Source organism: Gymnoscopelus microlampas, assembly GCF_963454915.1.
Source record: "Gymnoscopelus microlampas genome assembly, chromosome: 21".
Lineage (NCBI taxonomy): Eukaryota > Metazoa > Chordata > Actinopteri > Myctophiformes > Myctophidae > Gymnoscopelus > Gymnoscopelus microlampas.
This window is the reverse complement of record NC_139958.1, coordinates 18,426,272-18,449,084: the sequence shown is the minus strand read 5'-3', so window position 1 is coordinate 18,449,084 and position 22,813 is coordinate 18,426,272. Positions and strand designations below refer to the sequence as shown.

At 40.3% G+C, this 22,813-nt stretch overlaps 1 protein-coding gene across 1 annotated transcript in view; it reads right to left on the bottom strand.

The window, feature by feature from the left end:
• Window positions 1-22,813, bottom strand: part of brinp1 (bone morphogenetic protein/retinoic acid inducible neural-specific 1) — a 142,741-nt gene that overhangs the window by 100,764 nt on the left and 19,164 nt on the right. The window contains exon 2 of the mRNA XM_084047805.1: window positions 10,255-10,522. Coding sequence (XP_083903931.1) covers window positions 10,255-10,472 — 218 coding nt within the window. The 5' untranslated portion in view covers window positions 10,473-10,522. The remainder of the gene's footprint in view (window positions 1-10,254; window positions 10,523-22,813) is intronic.

Below are 22,813 nucleotides of genomic sequence, written 5' to 3'. Positions count from 1 at the left end.
GTTAGTCAGTGATCAGGTTCAATCGGTAATGTTAAAAAACAAACAAACAGTGAGACCAGAATGTCAACAGCTACTAACCTTTGAAGACAGTTACAAAGTCAGCCCACTATCACCTTACAGATTATATCAAGGATTAAAGGATTAATATCTCAGCAGCATTTGGAGAGTCGACTACTGTAATGCTGTCTTTACAGGTCTCACAAAGACATTGACCAGACAGCTGCACGTTGCTAAGACCAAGAAACACTGGTTTACTGTCTGTCAAAAAACGTATTTCAAAATACTACTGTAAGACACTGAATGCTTTAGGGGCAACATGTATTTCTGATATTCTGCTATGTTATGAATCATGCAGAGCTCTTGGGTCTGGGACATGTCTGCTTTCTGTCCCCAGAGTCAAAACTAAACATGGAGAAATTCATTTTTATGCACCACATATCTGGAACAAACTCCAAGAAAACTTTAACAAATATTTGTAAATGTACTCAATTAATGCCCTTAATGGTTTTATGTAAAGCACTTTGAATTGCATTGTTGTTGAGCTATACAAATTAACTTGCCTTGCCTTAACAAAACCACAACCAATCACTTGTGATCTGTACAAAGTCTGTGCAACTGGGGAAAACTGCAAAACAATCCAGTCCAAAAATAGTACTGCTTTTGTCATTAATTTGGACATCTGAGTGATGCCTAAGTGTTGTTTTTTCCACAGATCATTGTAAGAATTGATTTAAAACCCAGGATATATTTTCAGTGTTTGATCAGTGGCTGAGGTTAGCCTCGCCATTCACTCACCGCAGCATCCCATCTCAACCCCTGATCAATGAGGGCCGTGCTATTTTCATAAACATTTTCATTCTAAATAACAACCTCCATCTCGCTCCTTTGATTACAGTGCAATGCTGATTTGAAGCCTTTAAAATGCATTAATGGTTACCAGATTTGCATTTATATTGGATTTTCTCTCAGCCACACAAGAACTTGAGATAGAGGCCTACGAACAAAGACCAAACAGTGAACGCACATCATCTGAAACACATTCGACCTCATAATAGAGTACAAGCTACAGAGATGCTAGGGTGAGCAAAACAGGCCGTTGAGTTTCACCACTCACTCAAGCAGAGATTGATACGCACAGTCAATAACGATTCAATCTCAGGCAAGTAGTGCAACACACAGCAAGCAGCAAGAGTGGCTGTCTTGTGTATGATGAATGCTATACAGGAAATGCACACTCATGCATATCATCTGCATAAAATGTAGAGAAAAAGGCTGTTCAGCTTTGCGATTGCAATTGACAGCGACATGTCAGTGACAATTACTTACCCAAAGCTTTCTAATCATTTCTTTAAGGGACAGGAGTCTAGGTGTAGAGGGTAATTGTTGCCCTGCGGAGTTTTTTCCCTTCAAGTGATGGTGACCTTTTCAGATTACCCGACAAGTGGCTGGCACATCCAAATCTGTGTGTTTGGCCTTCAAAATGAGGCACAGTACCCGAGTTATTAAAGATGAGGAAGATTTGTTTGTTGCTGATCAGGTTGGCATTGTCCGGGCAGTACGCCTCCAGGGTAATCTCTCTTGATAAGAGAGTCGGAGAGGAATGGATGCTTTGTCTCTCCACAAATCTGATTCAGCCACTTTCCACCACTAAAACGCCAAGACAGAGGGAGCCCCTGGGGAAATTTACAAAGCGATTCACTCCTCATTGCCGGTTAGAGTAGAGCATTTATTACTTTTTGACGTACTTGTTTGGCAGCCAAAGAGAAGTAGAACAACTAAAATACAAAAACCTGCACATGGTAGCTTTGTTACTTCTTAAGATATAATGATTTAATAAAGAACTCCATGGCCTTTGAGAATTGTCCTAAAAAGGTTGTGTTTGATAAACACAGTAGTAGTTATATTACACTTATTACTGAACATCAAATATTTTAAGTGACTATAATTTAGATATCAACAAGCTAAAGTAGAATTCAAAATTCAAAGTTATATTCTGGGGTTTGTTTGATGATTCTTTCACTACAGTGATATACTGAATGTTGCAGTATTTGTATATTCTCATTAGTTGGCGGCAGTGGCTCATGTGGTAGAATGGCTTTCCGGTTAAAGTTTCCTTGAACAAGTCATTGAACACCTAGCTGCTCCCATTGAGCAGGTTAGTGCCTTACACTTTTTCATATCAAGGGCCATTATTTATTCGGCATTTGAGCCACGGACCACCATTTGATGAGATTTAGACTCTCAGACCCAAAACTATTTTGTTATCATTTGATAAGATGTTGTCCACAATGCTGTATTGATGTTGGTATACCATAGGAGAAATAAATAGATCAAAATAACAATTATGTAATTAAGTAATGCAGATGTTTAACAATAATGTAACTCTTGAGTGTGTAAAATGAAACCAAATGGACCGGTAAGGGTCCATTTGGTTTCATTTTACGCTCTCAAGAGTTAAAGACCTATAAGGGTCCATTTGGTTACCAACTCTCCATCATTTAGTTGGGGACCACCTGGAACCCCCTCAAGGACCACTGGTGGTCCCCGGACCACTGGTTGAGAACCACTGCCTTACACGGTTTCCACTGGGTGAATGTGAAATAAATTGTCAAGCGCTTGGTCAGAAAGACTAGAAAGGCACTTTATAAATGCAGTACATTTACCATTTTGAAAATAATTTGAGGGGAATGATCAGAGCATTGCCGAAGGGGAGTATTATGAATCTAGGTGTTTTGAGATTTGTCCTTGCGTGCCACGTTGATAGACGTCTCAGGACACTTTGTCCCTCAGCCCTGCACATGTCTGACAGATGTGACTGCGGATATTAAATGTTTAATGGTGAGTGCACTGTATTCTTCACAGCATCGATGCAGTATTTAATTGTCTTGTGATGAGCAAGGCGACACCTTGCATTTATGGGTGAATTTGATGCCTCTAATGGTTTAACCCATTCCATCCGGGAACGCATCTGACTCATTTTAGATTTGAGCTATAACCTTTATTTTATACTTTGGCTATTACAAAATAGTAGATATACAATGCCGCGCTATGAGCTTGTAGATCTGCTATTTTTAGTTTTAATTGTGAATATTTGTGAAAATCTTTGAATGTACGTATATATATTTTTAAAGCGAACATTTGTACTGTAACTCAAATCTTTGCTTCTGGGGAGGGGGGATTCCCTGGAACTAAATATTTTGAGATGGGGGTCCGTGGCCAAATCATTCTGGGGGTCCTTGACATGAAAAAGTTCAAAACCACTGATATTATCGCAACATACGTTTTTCAGAAAACAGTTTTAGAAAGAACAGGATTTAGAAGACATTTTGTAGATGCGTTCCTGGATTGAATGGATTAAAAAAGAGAGGGGAGACACAATGGGAGCTGCTTGTGCCCAGCAACACCCCCTCCTCGCCCTCCACAAACTGACGGCTGCGCGATGTCTTTGGGATTTAGTTTCAGAAGCACAGCTTCTGAGATTCCTGTCTCTGTGCAACGTCCCCAGTCTGTCAAAGCTCCATATTATGCAAATGAGCTGTTTACTGTTCATGTGACAATATTAAGGCTGTACAGGCAGCAGGGAGTGGGGCTGCAGCTTACTAACCAACAGAAAGACACCCTGTTAAAGAATTGCCAAATGAAGGTGTAAAATCATTCTCTCTCTCTCTCTCTCTCTCTCTCTCTCTCTCTCTCTCTCTCTCTCTCTCTCTCTCTCTCTCTCCGCTGCGTTCACTGAGACCCTATGCCACACAGTGCAAGGAAATCAAAGCACATGCATGACTGCAAGAAGCTGGCTTCTAGATTTCTATTTGCAAAACCTCACCAGTCGACTGAAAGAAGATTTGCAACGCAAAGCAAACAGAGGGGAAAAAGAGATAAATATTGTGAACGCCATGGCAGCTAATACATGTCAAAACACACTGCTTGGCGCCAAGAATACATGAAAGTTGAAAACTGGCAGTACTGTTGAAGTTGTTGATGTCCCTTTGTACAACAATGCATCAATTCGTTCTACTGTTAAAGTTAGATGTAGGACAGGCTGCATTTTTCTTTTTTTTTGTTGAATATTGTGTATGCCATTATTTGCTACTCTCATGAGCAAATGAAAGTAAATGACAATAACTCCATTGTTAATAATTACTAACTCATTTTGGTAAACATTTCAGTTTTGACATTTTTAATGTTGCAAATCTCTTCTTAGAACCTCCAAAAAAAATGCAATTATGCGATCGCAGAATTTACCGCATAATCAGCAAAATGGTGCATAATTATGCAGGGGTAACGTTTTCTCAAAAAGGGCGCATCGCATTGCATAATATGCACATTGCATAATATGCACATCGCATCGCATAATATGCGCTTCGCATCTCATATTTCCGCATATTTCGCAACTTTTCACATATTTCGCATTTTTCGCATATTGCATATTTCGCATATTGCCGCATATTTCACAACTTTCCGCATATTTCGCAACTGTCCGCATATTTCGCAACTTCCCGCAATTTCACCGCATAAAATTGCAAAAAAAACTGCATATTTCATCGCAAAATGAAGGATTTTAGCCAGCAGAATTAAGAGTTTTAGCCCGCATAATCAAGGATTTTTGACCGCGTTTTTCTGGAGGGTCTATCTTCTGCTCCATATTCCAGCATTCTGTGATAGTGCTGCTAGATGTAACGATACTGTAGCATTTGACATGACAGATTAATCATGATATTCTAATTGATATAATCCCTGGGACTGTCTTGAAAGGTTTATATTTCTTCCGTCTTATCGATTATGTACGGTGTGCCTCAAACCTCAATTCTCAGGGTGATATCTTTGTACATGTTACTTCTTCCCCACATTTATCATTTGGATTGCATCTTCCTTCACTGTGACACAAAATGACTCAAGCAGATTAGTATACTCATGTGACAAATGTGAACTAAACTGAATTAAACAGAAAGTGCATCCTTGATATTGGCATCTGACACAGTTCTGAACTTCTGACACAGTTCTCCTGGATATAGTTTTTTACAAATACATCTGTCAACAAGGCCATTTTGCCATTTTAACCACCCCATGTAGCTGTTTTAAAAGTACATTTCTATTGTTTGTCCACATATGCACACGTTTAAGCGTTTATGACCTGACTTGCCACGTGAGAGCCACAGTGGTCAGACATTTACCCATGTCCTTTAGCAACTTTGCTTAAAGAGTTAAGCAAGAAAAGCAGGGTAATAAAACGACAACTTTTAATTGAATGTATTACTTCCCCACATTTTCAATGTCTTTTGGAGACAGGCTTTTATTGTTCTTGTCTCTTATTTGCTGTTATTGTATTTACTGTAAATGTATATTTATGTTGACGTTATATCTACTGTATGTCTCACTTAAATCAGTGGTTCTCAACTTTTTCTGGATCGGGGCCCACTTGAAAATCTCAAAAGTGTTCGTGGCCCACCCATATGACCACTTAACACGGCAGCCGTGTTCTTTCTTCCTTTTTGTATTTCACATCATCTTAATATATCAGTCATGCTATAATCTGGATCTCTTTACAACTTCACCCACTTACTTTGTAGTGCACCAACCAACCAACCAAATAATATAACATAAAGAGATGTGTGCTCAGTAGAGCGCAACTCTCTGCCAGGTGTCATGTCCTAATGATAATACTTGTCAAAGTAACATAAAACCTCTCTCTCTCTCTCTCTCTCTCTCTCTCTCTCTCTCTCTCTCTCTCTCTCTCTCTCTCTCTCTCTCTCTCTCTCTGCATTAGTGGGCTCTCTCACAGGGCAGAGATGAGCTACAACAAGCATTTGTATCTGTTATATCTGTTTCAAAAAACATAGTCAGACTTTCATGTGGTGTAAATTAATTTAGTTTCCCACCAGGAAGTTCCACATGAATACATTGTGTCAGATGATCAAGGCGGGAAAACTGGAAATCTGTATGCAAAATTGGCCGAGTTGTGAAGTAATTACACATGTTTTTGTGTGTGCTGGTACTGTACATTGGAAATGACTCAAGTTGTGATTTGGTGGTGTAGGCTAATGAGCTTCTGATACATCTCATCTCAGCTTCTTCCACACATACTGTATAGGAATCCAAAGCAGCCCCCATACTGTACAGTAGGTACTGGCCATTCCACAGAAAACTGCCAAAAGGCACATTGAACGCACATGTGTGATCCATTTCCTCCCTCTGAGAAAACTACCATCTGATTAATCCAACGTGCACATGAGAGCAACCTAATACTGTCTGACGGAGTGACAGTATCTCTCTCTCTCTCTCTCTCTCTCTCTCTCTCTCTCTCTCTCTCTCTCTCTCTCTCTCTCTCTCTCTCTCTCTCTCTCTCTCTCTCTCTCTCTCGCTCTCTCTCTCTCTCGCTCTCTCTCTCTCTCTCACACACGCACGCACGCACGCACGCACGCACACACACACATCTCTCTCTCTCTCTCTCTCTCTGCCTCTCTCTCTCTCTCTTTCTCTCTCTCTCTCTCTGCCCTCTCTCTCTCTCTCTCTCTCTCTCTCTCTCTCTCTCTCTCTCTCTCTCTCTCTCTCTCTCACACACACACACACACACACACACACACACACACACACACACACACACACACACACACACACACACACACACACACACACACACACACACGCGCGCGCACACAGGGCTAAAAACACGATCACCTGGTGAAGATTAAGATATCATTGGAGTTTAGGGAAGGACTAGGGGTTAAGGCAACTTAATCTCATGGGGGTTTGTAATGTATGATATCCTAAGCAGAACTTTTCATATAATATCCTATGAAAAGTGATGACACTCTCTCTACTCCTCTGCACAGCTTAGAACTACTGCCACATTAGACATGCAACGAAGCTCACTGCTAAATCATCTGCACAAAGTTGTTTGCTTAGTGCATGCTATATTTTTAACCCATTAAGACCTGGAACGGTAATTTTTGGTCATTTTTTTATTTCAGCAAAAAAAAAACATTATTTTACAGTGTGGCTTTTCAAAAATAGCAGATCTACAAGCTCATAGCGCGGCACCGAGTGCCTCACTACGAGCTTGTAGATCTGCTATTTTTGAAAATTCGTGAAATTTGGTGCAAATCTTTGAATATATATTATTTTAAAGGTAACATTTTTAACTGAAATCTTTGCTTCTGGGGGTCCCTGGAACAAAACATTTTGAGATGAGGGTCGGGGGCCAAATACATATCATTTTGGGGGTCCTTGACATGGAAAAGTTTGAGAACCACTGATATAGAAACATACGTTTTTCAAAAAACTGTTGGGATTTAGAAGACATTTTGTAGAATCGGCTTCAGGTCTTAATGGGTTAAGTTATCCAATATACAGTGTAAAGCTTACAGGAAGCACATTTAGTGTAGCAGGTATTTATAAATTGATTGATTGATTGAATACTGTATTAGTCAGAAATGTAAACAGTTAAGGTACAGTACAGTCAGACATTTAGGCTAAAAGGATAACACAAAAAACAGTCCTGGGGACTTGTTTCCATTGTGGTCCTACGTATCAATTCATCAACATAGCATAAACATAACACAACAATGCATGTCATCAACAAATATAAAACACTATATTCAGAAAAGGAGAAAGGGGAAACATTTCGGCAGTGAAGTAGGTGAAGTAGGCAATCGTGCTGTTTTCTGTCTCACACGCTGCATTGGCACTCAGTTTACAGATCACTAAGACTGTCAAATAAAATGTGCCGAACCATTGCCTGACAATCAGGCTCTATATTCAGGTTCTATACACTTTAACACGCAGCAGGCATGATGTGGAACGGTTACATGGCACCTTTCGGACATGTCGCCTTTCCGACGTTAACGAACCCTATACCAAACCCTCACCCTAACCCTAACCGCACGCGGAAGCCACTAGTCGGAGTGGCGAGATGTCGGAATGGAAGGCGGTTACCATGTGGAACTACACTACATGCACATAATGTCACGGTCCGCTCCTCGGGCCTTGTACTTTGACTGCATTTCTCAGCCCTTGGACCTTTTATGCCCTTATAAGGTCATGGACTTATTTGGACTATTCCGTTGTATCGTACCTATTGTGTTCTGTTACTCTGTTGTTGCCTTTGCCCTGCTTTTGTGTTCCTTTATTTTGTAGTATTGTTTCCTGTTCTGCTTAGTTACTGTTACCTGTCTTGTCTCACCTCCCGTTTGATTAGTCATGTTCTCCTCCTGTGTCCTCTTAGTCCCCCAGCCTATCCCAGCGTTGATTGTCTGTTGAGTTTACCTGTGTCTTATTATTTCCCTGTCTATTTAAAGACGCACTGAAGTGACATTTTCGGTCATTTTATTTTGAAGGTTCAGCCTGAAACGCCGGCTCAACGACTCTAAACCAATCAGAAGGTCCCATCCCTTCAGGCTATGGGACGTTGGATCTCAATCACTTCAGCCGTGCTGGCACACGGCTAGTGTTTGTTTACAAGTGAGAGAGAGACGGCCAGTGAAGCGCGTTTGCTACTACCTGGCTTAGTTCTAACCTATAATGTTTTCAGATACATATTTTAGTGTGCAGATGAAGTTTAAAATGAGTAATACACTCATCTTCAATGAGATTCAAAACGGAGTATCTCTGTAATTAAAACCAGCTGTGTTTGAAGAACGTGCAGCTATGGGAATCAAACAGGTGCACGTAATCAAGATTCTTTTATATTCATGAAGGCTGTCTGATGTCATCACGCAGCACGTTTTCGTTTACAGGAAGTAATTAAGATTGGCTTTTTAGGGGCTTTAGATATAAAAATACACAAAAATGGGTTTTTTTCATTTTTTTGGGCATCTATTGTTAGGTGTGCCCATATGATGACCACGGATATGCTCTAAAAGTGTGAAAAACATATTTTTCATTTCACTACACCTTTAAGCCCTGTGTTTGCACTATGTTCCTGCTTGTTCATTGTCTAATGTTGTGTGAATGCGTGTAGTGAGTTCAGTTCCTTGTTTGTATTCCTACCTTTTGAGTTATTAAACACTTTGGGTCCTACAATCTGCCCTGACTGTGATACATAATATTTAACCAGTTGCCATTGAGGAATATAGTTTTGCACACTTGCCACATCAAGCTCACATTCATTAAGCTTTAAATGTAGCTTTTAAAGACATGTGGTATAGTTCGAAGCAAATTGTTTTGACAATGTTTGTCAATCATTCACACTGCAGCTGGCAATACTCTATAGCAGTGACTGCATGAGCAATGAGTATTACTTACACACCTAAAAACCACACACACATTTCTGCATAGCCAAATCATCTCTGGCCATAATACCATGGCAGATTCTCAAACTATTGTTTTGCACTTGTCAAAATCAAAGATTTCAAAATGTTTTTACATAAAAGATTTTGAACTGTGCCAGTCAGCTGCAACCAATTTAACCCATTGAGACCTGAAGCCGATTCTAGAAATGTCTTCAGAAATCCCAACAGTATTCTGAAAAACGTATGTTTCTATGTCAGGACCCCCAAAATGATATGTATTTGGCCACGGACCACCATCTCAAAATATGTTGTTCCAGGGACCCCCCAGAAGCAACGATTTGAGTTAAAAATGTTTGCTTTAACCCATTAAGACCTGAGGCCGATTCTAAAAATGTTTTCTAAATCCAAAAAGTTTTTTGAAAAAATATATAGAAAATATTTGTTCACAATTTTTCAAAAATAGCAGATCTACAAGCTCATAGCGCGGCACTCGGTGCCGCGCTATGAGCTTGTAGATCTGCTATTTTTGAATAGCCAAAGAAATCTAAAGTGACACAGACGTATCCCCGGTCTTACTGGGTTAAAATAATATATATGAAGATTTGCACACATTTTCACGTTTTTTCAAAAATAGCAGATCTACATGCTCATTGCGCGGAACTCGCTATGAGCTTGTATATCTGCTATTTCTGAATAGCCAAAGTGTAAAATAATGCATTTTAGCTCAAATCAAAAAATGACACAGATCCAGGTCTTAATGGGTTTAAGCCCACAACTCGGTGGTGTGGTAATTCATCCTTAGTCTCTTTGCACACCTAACAATGGCGATTTGCGCAGGCGCGCGGTTGCAATTTGATGTGTGCTGGCACTATGGCAAATCGTCCATGAGTGTCCTGAATGTACCATTGAAATACCACAGCTTTGCTGGCCAGCGCCGTGGGAATAAAGAAAAAGCATTAAGAAGACAGCATCGTAAAGCCTTGCATGGCATCATCAGCACGAAATGCTTGACTGAACGTGGACTCACCTATAAATTTTATATCTGGTTGTAAATCCTTGGCGGAATCTTTCCACGAAGGAGAGGTAACTCCGAGAGTGGTGGAAAGGTCCGCGGTCAGAGATGAGCCAGTCATACTGCTTGGTAACATGCTGCTCAGTGGCTGACGGATCCTGGCGGGAAGACTGAACTGTTATATGGTCCCATATAAACAGGAAGCAGATGACCTCAATAAACCTCCAGTTCATGCTTTTTTTTAAGCCGCTCTCTGTTCATTCTCGCTCCATTCTGTGGAGACCTGAAGGGACACAAAGAGAAGGAGGGAGATAAGAAAGAAAAATATTAACATTGATTTACAAAGTGTATTTAACCACATAAACCCTATACTTAGTTGACCGTGGTCACCCAGGCTATAATTGGTCCGCTCCTTTCCCCCCCCCCCTCTACACCAAATCCCTCACCGAAACTAGTCGATAACAAGCTCACAACGTGTCACGCTGCGACACGTTGTCAGTTTGTAGATTGGCTATTTTCGCCAAATGTTCGCCCCCCAGAATAGGGATGCCAGGGTTCATGTGGTAACAATATAGGAATTGTAATGGGACAATATTGTTGACAGAGTATGACAGCACTACCCTTATTGTTGCTGTCATGTTATCTTTTGCAGTGACATAACTTCTTCATATTTATTTCTTGTAGCTTTTTTTTTCCATCTCTGTTTTCTTTTTTTTGTCAGAACCATCATCCTTCATATTACCCTGGAGTTCTCAGAAGGCCCCCACAGATTGTGCCTCTCCATACTAACGAGGAATGTTGCCCTTTTGCAATACGAGTATGAATTACATCCCTGGTTGTGTGGCCTTCTCTTCCTGACGACTAATTGGTGCCATGATAAGTTCAGACAGGGTTAAGAGGCTGCTTTATGATATGTTATGACATCCAGCTGCTAATGTGGGAGAATTCTGTCTCCATTTCCCCCCAGGGTATAAATTACTTAAACAAACTTTCGACTATTGACTCACGATTTCATGGATTGTTGGAAATCATTTGGGCCTAAACAGAGCTTTTTTATTTTTTTGAGAGAGCTCATTTAGTAATGAGCTCTCACTTTGGTGCATCAATTAAAAGATGATTCTTTGGGAGGTTAATATACTGGAATGAGCGCACTCAGTGTCTGTTACACTTCAGGGGACACCGTTGTTTATATTTAGCTATATTTCAGAGTCAGACACAATGTATTAAAGCCATTGGACAGATTTACAGTACTAGGAAGCATCTGGAGCACCAGGTCCTCTAAAACAAGTCCAAATAATATTAACACAGATTTACGATGTGTTGTTCGGCGGAACACTCAAGGTGTAATAACACTGAGGATCAGACTCTCCTCCAAATGTCTATTGACATAAGTCATGGAAGGTGTGGTTGTCTTCACTTTAATTTCGCCTGACATTATTTGGTCTACCCTCACAAATAAAGATTACTGACCATAACTTACACACTGCATCACTCTACCCTGCAAAGCTACACACTTCCATTTCCAAATGTTACGATTTACAGAGCAAACATCACAATTACATCACACAAACCACTACATATGGCAATAGTGACCAAAGGCAAAGACAACATTGTATCCTTTTTGACAAAGTATTGAAAAAGACGTGTGGTTCTTGTAATATTATTACCGACTTACCAGTAGAATCTTTTCTTTTTAGTATAATGATAAGGAAACCCTTTTCATCTGTAATTGCATTTAAGGATTTGGGCCCCTGGCCGTAGAGCACCCCTATCAAATTAATGCTACTGCATGCAGAAATTCTCCTTTTTTCATGCTTTATTAGACAATAACAAGTCATAAAAGAACAGGGGAAATGTAATGAGCTTAATCTTTTCCTGTAAAATAGAGGGTGAATCATTTGATTACAAAAGCTAAAGTAATTGCAGCAATACCCTACTGGGCCATCATACTGTAGGGTGTAGGCTAATGATGCTGGCACAAACATGAATTCCTTTTTCTGCCAAGTTATTGTTTAAAAGTAAATCATTTTAATTATTGTTACTATGTCTTTAATGAATGCGGTATATCAGCATCTGCGAGATGCTGTCTGACTTATATTATGTACGGGAAGAGATGGTATAAAAACCACAACGCCCTGATGTAGTTTGAATAGCAATGTACAGTTATGTTAAACAAATTATAACTATACTGACTTGAACTATTTGTTTAGACCAGGCCAGGTACTTGATTTTTTTTCAGTAAATCATCTTAATTCAAAAATCTAATAAATGAATCAAACAAAATAAATGTCTAAATTGTAATGGTATTTTTTTTCTGAATCAACAACATCAAACAATAACTTTGTATTTTCAACCAGGTTTGGAAGAAGGGAAATAGGACAACTTTCTTTCTCTCTTTTTTTCCCCCATTAACCTGAGATACTGCTGCAATGACAAAACATGACAGTATAATTTAATGGCCTGCTTTAAGCTAATTATCTTAGATTAATTTGATGTTGGCCGTCAAAATGTAACAATGCATTGTCTAATTGAGAGGGGTGATTTGAAGGAGGGGATTCATAAATGATATTGCTTTGTTCTAAGAGGGAGTAAACACAACGTTCCAATTAATGTGCTTACTATATGCGTGCGTGCGTGCGTGCGTGCGTACACGCGTGTGTGAATGCAAATCACTTGGTTTTATGTCTGTATGCCGTAGTTATATTAATGGCCACTTACCAAATTAATCCTGTGTCGTTAAGACAGGTTATTTAATTGGGAAAAGAGATCAAAAGGGCACTAATAACAGCTGGCTCCAGTAGGAAGCAATAATCAATGTTCAGCTAAACTAGGTTATGTGCACTGGGCATTGTGTTTGCTACACATCTGCCAGTGCTTTCTTCCATTCAGACAACGGAGGAAACATAAATGAAACACAATGCAGTGCCACCGTACGTATTCAAAATAAATACATACATACATAAATCAAATAAACTGTCAATCAGTGATTTATTGACAATCTGTTGTCAATCTGTTACATTCTCAAAAATTACAAACAAAACAAACAAACAAATAAACAACAGTGAGTTTGTGCTTAGACTTTTGTTTGATGGTATAATTCTGTAACAGCAGTGAGTTTTGCTTACACTTTTGTTTGATGTTATAATTCTGCAACAGCAGTGAGTTTGTGCCTAGCCTTTTGTTTGATGCTATAATTCTTTAGCAGCATTGAGTTTGTGCATAGCCTTTTTTTGATGCTATACGATTCTGTAACAGCAGTGAGTTTGTGCTTATAGCCTTTTGTTTGATGCCATAATTCTGTAAGAGGAGAGAGTCAGCAGGGGAACAGTTGTGGAAATTGGGCTTTGGACAAAGCCCCATGCATGTCAGTTCCATCACCTCTGTTTGTTTGTTTCTGCCTGCTGAGATCAAAGACACCACAGACACCCTGGCATGACGTCTACGCAGCTGGGTACACAAACTGGCTAGCCACCATGGCACTACCCACAATGACACACGCACATACTGTACAAGACCTGGTCACACATACTACCCTAGAAAGCCAAAGAATTAACCCATTAAGCATCTGTGTGTCATTTTTAGATTTCTTTGGCTATTCAAAAATAGCAGTATGTACACAGAGTGCCGCGCTATGAGCTTGTAGATCTGCTATTTTAGAAAAATCCTGAAAATGTGTGCAAATCTTGAAATATATATTTTTAAAGCAAACATGTATAACTCAAATCTTTGCTTCTGGGGGATTCTACAAATGTCTTCTAAATCCTAACAGTTTTTTAAACTCATGTTGCTATAATTGTCACAGGCCTTGGACTTTGTCTTTATTATTTAGCCTTTGACTGCCCATAAGGTCTTGGACTTATTAGGACTGTTCTGTATCCTTGACTGCTCTTTTAAGGGGTTGGACGTATTAGGCCTTTGTTCTGTTGTTCTGTATCTACAGTAGTCTTGTTATTTTGTTACTCTGATGTTGCCCTGCTTTTGTGTACCTTTATTTTGTAGTATTGTTCTGTGCCTTCCTGTCTGCCCATGTAGTTCTGTACCTGCCTTGTCTAACCGGTCTTGTGATTACCAGTGTTTCCACCTGTGTCCTCTTAGTTCCCCAGCCTATCCCTGTGTTGATTGTCCAGTTGTGTTCACCTGTGTCTAGTTAGTCATTGTGCTTTTATACTTCCCTGTTCCCAGTGTTTAGTTGCTAGTTCATTGTGATATGTTACGTGTGTTGTATCTTTAGTTTAGTTCCACCAGTTTGTAGTCCTGCCTTTTAGTAGATAAATACTTTGAACCGATCTGTTTAGCCTCTGTCTCTCCAGCATTTGGGTCCTCCATTCTGCTTTTTTCACGTAAAGGACCCCCAAAACTATATGTATTTGTCCCCGGACCCCCATCTCAAAATATTTTGTTCCAGGGACCTCCCAGAAGCAGCAGAAGATTTGAGTTAAAAATGTTGCTTAAAATATATACAGTATATATATATTCAATGATTTGCACAAATCTTCCAAAATAAAAATAAAAAGCTCATAGTGCGGCACTCGGTCTATATCTGCTATTTTTTGCAATAGCCAAATTACAATTACTTGGGTTACATTGATAAAAAAATAGTTTTGAAGTGTTTCAATTGGCCAGTGATACAGCACTAATTGTATATCTGTTCATGTGTTAATTGTTTATCTCCTCAAATCATGAAGGCTAATAAATAAGTCAGTGGGTTCAAAAACTTGTTACTGCACTTTGGCTTTCCGGGGCAGCATACTGGTCTCACGAGGTCAGACCCACCATCTTACATCATCAATGCTATCTGATCATCTGGCTACTGCAAGACTTAGCTCACCCCGACCATGCAATGCATTTGCACATTAACATGACACAATGCTGACTTCAGCAATTTACAAAAATTACAAACAATTATTGTCATTACCTTCTTACCGTATTTGTACGTATTTCTTTGTACGATATATGCTGGTGCGATTCCCTGGCCTGGGAATCTCCACAGACCAACTAGTATTTTCTTTCTTAACAACTAGACATATTTGCACAGTTAATGCATTTTTTATATATTTCAACCTCTGAAAAAAATAGCACACGTGAATCCAGGAATTTATATTCATATCACAGGCATAAAATGTAATGGAGAAAGAAAATCAACACCCCCAGACCTAAAACGCTCACTCACACAGACCCTGTCTCCATCACACACACACACACACACACACACACACACACACACACACACACACACACACACTTCCACATTGATAATAGAGCTCATTTTCTGTGCAGATACACTTCTCCAAGTAAGAATGGTCTGCTTTTATCCGCCTCTTGCATCCCTTTCTTTACAAGACTTATGCAGGTACAGTGTAGCCCTGAGGTATTGAGATAGTATTCAGACCAGCACCACTCTAGACTGCACTCCGGGCGCTTTCACCATTCACTGCATCAGCATGGAATCCAAACATGCACTTTTTTAATAGAACTTCAGGGTAAGGTGTTCCATCCGCATTTCTGTGTGCCTGTGTGTGCGTGTGTGTGTGTGTGTGTGTGTGTGTGTGTGTGTGTGTGTGTGTGTCTGTGTGTGTGTGTGTGTCCGTGTGTGAGTCCGCGCGCGTATGTGTGTGTGTGTGTGTGTGTGTGTGTGTGTATGTCCGTGTCCGTGTGTGAGTCTGTGTGTGTGTGTGTGTGTGTGTGTGTGTGTGTGTGTGCGGTGCGTGTGCGTGTGTGCGCGTGTGTGTGTGTGTAAGTGTGTGTGCGTGTGTGTGTGTGTGTGTGTGTGTGTGTGTGTGTGTGTGCGTGTACGCGTGCCTGTGTACGTGTGCCTGTGTACGTGTGCCTGTGTGTCTGTGCGTGTGTGTCTGTGCGTCTGTGTGTGTACATTGGTGTGATTGATTCCTTGCAATGAAAATGAAATGGGGGGTAAAAAAAATCGGTGTTGTTAATGGACCTGGGAGCTTAGTCGTTTACACCTCCAGAGGTATCATTGCTGGCTGAATTTCTTCGACACACACACCACCACATCCCACAGTGAGTATCTCTGCTAGGGTTGGGAATTGGTTCAAATGTTGAGATGAGAACCGACCGCATCGAAGCACATTTGGAGATAACGGTTCCCACTAATGATTCCCAGGTTTTTCATTGCTCTTTAAAAGTCTGTATTATTTTTCCTCCTGTTGTGTGTGCAAGTGACTGAGGCTGTGACATTACCAACTAATAGACACTCTTAGAGGAGTTTTTTTCTCCCAAATGTGTAATGCTAACAAAGTCACAACAGATGTTACTATTTTGAAAAAAAAAAGCTAGCATATCGTCGCTGGTGGGTGGAAACCTTGTCCAAAACCGTTCCTTTTTAATTATAAATAAATAAATAGCGTGTGACCCGTTATGAGCTTGTAGATCTGTTATATTCACAACTGTTGTGCGGCTGATATGAAGTAGGGCATTAATCTACAAACAAACATAAAAAGTTAAACTATGGAGATACAAGGTTTCTGCCTGACAACAGTATAAAGCACTCAGTGTTGAGCTAAGTTCCATTCAAATAACCTTATCACATTATGCATAACTAAAACATTCCCCTCAAAAATAATAAAATGTAATATTTCAGGCACTTTGTAACGTGAAAGCTTATTTATGTATTTGATGATTGAATTTGGGCTTATTTAAAAGTATGATAAGGGCACAATTATAATATTTGTGTGTGTGTGTGTGTGTGTGTGTGTGTGTGTGTGTGTGTGAGAGAGAGTGTGTGTATATTTATATATATATATATATATATATATATATATACTGTATGAATCAATAACACGGTCGGAGTCAGATCGTTAAGAGGGAATCGTTAAGGAACCGGTATCATTAAAATCCCAAAGGTTCCCCACTCTACCCAAGCCGCTCTACATTCATTCAGCTGCAAGATGATTATTAAAGAAGATGTGTACCTTGTATGGGTAGTCAGACTGTTATGGTCAGGTGTTGTCTAATGAGTTCAGAATGAAGAGTTGAGGTGAAGTTTTGTGATTTGAAGACATCAACCTTGAGACAACATAGCATATATCTTGCTGTGCCGTGCCCGATCACAAATCATGTGTTCCCCCCCCCCCCCCCGGAAAAAAACGCCTGGAGGTATCTGCAGTGTGTATTTATTCTGAATATTGATGTGTTTACTGAAGCTGAGTGAATGACTGAGACAAGGACAGGGGAGCGAGAGATGGAGACACGCGGAGAGACTCGGATCACGTGTGTTCCTGAATAAGCTGGGTAAATAGAAGAGGATGTCTGCCTCAGCAAATAACAAGAGAGAACAAGGGAGGCTTTTTTGCCTCCGTTCCCCTTTTGAACAGCCTTATTCATGGCGTGGCTCCTCCTCCGTTCTGGCTCATTCAGAGGGACTCAATCGCCATGCTGGTCCCGTCGCTAGCTTTTGCCAATCGATGCCCTCTCCCCAGCGTGGGGGCCTAAGTATACCTCTTTGTTCTATAAAATTCACAAGAATGAGGAGGTTTGTTCCACTTATTTGTATTCCGAGTCCCAGAGAGGCAGGAGATCAGAGGAGAATCAAGCCTTCTGCAAGGAGATAGACAGGTAGGCTCCAGGGACTGTGTATAGATATATATTTGCACTATATCCAGCTTATCCAGTGGTTGTGTACGTTGGCTTGAGTACAATATACAGCATGTGCTGTCTACTACCATCTTTCCAGATGGAGTCCTTGTTACTTGTTATCAGACTATATAAATTCCAAATATTAGACATTAATCATACAGTAATGCAAAACCCTTTGACATTGGGCTATACAGCTCATGAACATCTATGACTTCCCTGGGTTATTTTACCTTAGCTCATGTACTAAAGCCTTATTTCGAAAATCTATCTAAAAGCTGATCTACAAGCTCACGTTGCGACACGTTGTGAACTTGTAGGTATGATATTTTCACGATTTTCGCCGATAATGACATACTCGAGATGTAGGGACACCAGGTTGAAAGTGGTTAATATAAACGGAAGTGACTGAAGGGTTATTTGAGAGCAAATGACTGCAAGGGAATGACAGAAAGAGGCGAGGGAGTGGACAGGGGCATCTAAAAATGCCACTCCAGTCTCGGCAGAATTATGAGAATTATTATAACCCAGCTCTCGGCCACGTCTGGACAGGCGTGGTAATGGCCTGCCACTTGCAATTGCTGGAAAGTAACAGAGGAATGGGAGGGTCAGCCGCGGCTAACTTCATTTGTACTGGATTCTTTCTCCCCCGTCTTTTTGCTTCACTCCTTTTGTTGCTTTATTTAGGACTGCAGTGGCACCCTGACCTTCAGAAGACATGGCTCAGCAAGCAATGCTCTGTTCGATAATTAAATGCCCCGGTCGGTCGACAACCAATCAGCTCAGCTTGGGGATCAATGGCTGATTTTAAAGAACAAACTAATTCACTAATGGTCTGAGTTATTGTTCCAATTTACCTGGCCGCTGAATTATTGTGTTCAAATCTATTCTGGATGGGGGGGGGGGGGTGTGGGGGGTGAAATCAATGCAAGACGAGGAGGGCGAGAGATGATGAGGATGAGGAGAAATGCTGGGGATGTCATGCGAGGAGGGGGCTCATCTGATAGTGGACCAGTTGAATAACAGCAATGCTGGGTCATGTTACACAGTGCCTCTAAAGAGGGACGATCTCTGTCTAAAAGCCAAGTAATTAATAAGATTTCAGATAGAGCGTGAGACCAACAGCTTGGCTGCTAAAGGTGTAGCAGTGGTATGATCCAGATACATTAGGCGCATCGGCTATCCTAACAGACAATTAAATTAAGCACGAGATACAGTATGCTGGGGAATTGATGTGTAAACGTACATATCCTACGATAAAATGAAGGGAGGTAGCTTTCCTTCAAACGGAAATGAATTAATCAAGACATACTGTAACAGATCATTCACGGTTGCCCATCCACGTGAATGGAAGTGCAGTGAATTCCTTTCTTTCTTTATTTTCAGACTGATTTTTCATTAGTTCCTATTAAAGCAATCAATCCATGCAGCTCACATTTTAATTTGCATCATGCTTGAGAGCACTGAGTAAATTATTCCACAGTATTTGTGAACTGTCACTCCCAGATCAATTCATTTTGATTTATTTATTTATTACCTGTGTTTTCCAATGAAGTCAAACGAGCACATACCTCTGAAAGTGAGATGTAAAAGAAAAGTGATTGCTCAACATTTGAGAGATAAAGCGAGAGATAAACCTTTACTGATCCCAGAAGGAAAATGTTCGTAGGTGCCATGTAGCAGAAACGACAGTATCCAAATTATATGTATTTGGCCACCAACCCCCATCTGAAAAGATTTTGTTACTGGGACTGGGACCCCCAGAAGCAAAGATTTGAGTTAAAAATGTTAGCTTTGAAAATATATACATTAAAAAATAGCAGATCTACAAGCTCAAGAACTTGTATATCTGCTATTTTTGAATAGCCAAAGTATAAAATAATGGTTTAAGTGGTTACACAGATGCGTTCCCGGTTTAAATGGGTTAACTTAAACTTGAATACTTATTCCTAGAAAATGTAGTGAACACTTCTTCCTTAGCCCATGCTGTCACCAAGTGTGAGAGGCTAGCTACAGTAGCACATGCAGGCTAGGTTACGTCACCCTACCTCCCACCGCTGCTGTGTGCATTACAGATGAAGATTGATCATTTGTCAGCTAGCAAATTGGCTTTCAAGTGCTTTCTCTAATTACTTTGTGAATGTATTGATGAGAAACCACACTCTGTTTTCCCTCAATTCAACTCAGGGAACCATTTTTATTTTTGATGTTTGTTGTCTATTGCTTTTGCTTTCCAAAGCCAGGAGATGGAAAATCAAAGTAGGGCAAAGAGGTCCAGCCGTAATAGGTTTTATATGCTGCTATTCCTTGCTGTATAATGCCCCAATGAAACAATGTAAGATGAAAGGCAAAAGTGCCAGAGCCACATATATTCCCCGAGCTGGTCACACTCAAAGTGCACCCAGAGGACTTTGTGACATGAATCAAAGCCTGAACAGGAGCCTCGGAGAGGATGTAAATGACACTGTTCACACTGCAGTTCCTCCCTGCTCATGCATGTAAATGTCAAGTGATGTTATCATGATGGTGCCTTCTGCCGCGTAGATACTGTACAAAAGGTCTACTGTATAAATGTTTTCAACAGTCTACTGTTGCTAGGACACATGTGTGAAATCCCGAGTCCATATATGGTCAGTTACAAAGTTTCTTAATCGCTATAGATACTTCTTTGTAAAACAAAATATTGAAAATAGCAAACGAGCTCCGAGCTTGTAGATGGGCTATTTTTGCTATATTTGCGAAAAATAAACATTTTGACACATGTTTTAAATTTGCCGAAAACAGAGACACCTGGGTTAATGTGGTAAACATCAATTTTAAAAAAAGTTCAATTGTAATATTATCAAACATAAATATCAAACAAATCAGACTACACTTCCCAAATGGAAATGAAATAATTTAGTTCTATTTTACCAGAAGCAGGGATAAAACATATCCCCTCCGGTGATAAAAAATGAATGACCAGAAGGGTGATATCAGAGGATATCAGCAAATCAAACCCTATTCAAGCTCAGAGCTAGTAGATAGGGCTATTTGTTTTTGCTATTTTTGAATAGAAAAAAGAAAGCTGTTTACACCATTAGGAAAGGGTAGGCTCAAAGCTCAAACAACCTAATCTGTTAATAATGGATTAACAAGACAGCGTCTACCAACAGCGTGCCTTCCCTGTGCAGTCTGTAGCTATAGGAAAACAAGTTAGGCTTCTACAGTAGGTGTGCAGTTTGTGAATAAAGCTCCAAAGGTGTGCTAGTGAGCTGCTAATATGAGCTTAGCAGCAGCATGAGTGAGATCAGCTGTGATTGGCATAGCGTGACCAAATGTCGTCTTTTACCCACACATGTCCTCCTTTTGAGTCCTAAAATTGGGGGGGGGGGGGGTTGGACGTTTCTTAAAATGTCCAGGCCTTTGCTTAGCGTTAAGCATATGTAAAGTATTTATAATACACGTTCACGGCTTCGTTCTGCAATGCACTCTGAGGGAGCACACTCCAGGTGCTCTCTGGTCATTCAGAAATGCAGGCAGGTCGGAGCACCGCGCGTATTTCCAAACCCACGCGTTGTAGAAGGTGCTGCACTGGCGTTTATGCTGAGGTCATCTACCACTTTGTATTGATGTAACAGAGTTGCTGTGGCTCCTTCACTCAGATCAAAAGATGCTCTCACATTGAATACAAATGCCAATATGCTGCCTTTTTCCTTTTGTTAAAGTTTTTGAGGATATTATTATTTATTATTATTATTATTATTATCATTATTATCATCTATTTATCTATAGATTAATTAAGGCTAAGAACTCTTTGACTGCCAGAGTATTTTCATAAAGTACTCCCCAGTGCCAGCGATTTTCGTGTTTTTTTGTTGTTGTTATTTTGTTATTTAAATTCATTTAAGTTTGTCTGGCTGCGGTTTTAAACACACACCACAGATCGACCAGCAGAGAGCAGCAGATCCACACCTTGATTTCTCGCTCACTCGCTCGACCACCCCCAAACAGGCTCAAACAGTCCATACGTCATATCCGGATGTGACGTTTTCGCAGATCGGCGATCGGCCTTCAGTACGATGTGATACACGACGACGATGACTGTTCGTCATCCAGACAAAAGAAAAGAACTAGAGCTCTCCGTTCGTTTTTTATACCGTGTGAAAAAACATGTTTTTCCCTATTCTCGCCTAAAATGCCTAAAAAAGAGAACCGGAAACCGGAAACCGGAAACGGAATCTGCGTCATGAATCCGGATCCGGGTGAGTGTGAAAAAAACAAAAACAGTATCTGATGGTGAAAAATAAACAGAACAGCGCGATCACAGATTAAACAATGAAAACGCTATCAACGCGTCTAACGCGTCGATGGCGTGGGTGGATTAAGTAGCAATTGACATTTAGTATCTTTTAGTAACCTATCTCCAAGTACTGTATCTCCAAGAGGCTGGACTGAATGTCCTCTTTTCTGGGATTCAGAACAATATTTCTTGAACAATGCCTATGCATCTCTAATGATGTGCTAAGATGCTAATGTATGCTTTAGCCCACATCTTCAAAGGTCAATTGAAAACATTTATTCAGTCTTAGTGTTGAATTGGTTTCCTTCATCCCATTGGGCTAAACACAAATCACCCATGATAAGCTAAGATGCTACCGTGAGCAAATCACACACACACGCACGCACGCACACACACACACACACACACACACACACACACACACACACACACACACACACACACACACACACACACACACACACACACACACACACACACACACACACACACACACATACGCATATAGGCCTACATATACATACATACATATACATACATACTATGCACATCCGTACCTACATACATACATACAGTACATGCGTACATCCGTATACTGTACATAGGCCTACACCGTACACATACCCTGTTCTAGATGGCTGGTAACTAAGTGGTTGCTCTGGTAGCACCGGTATTTGTCAATTCCCGAATGCTTGGACGATG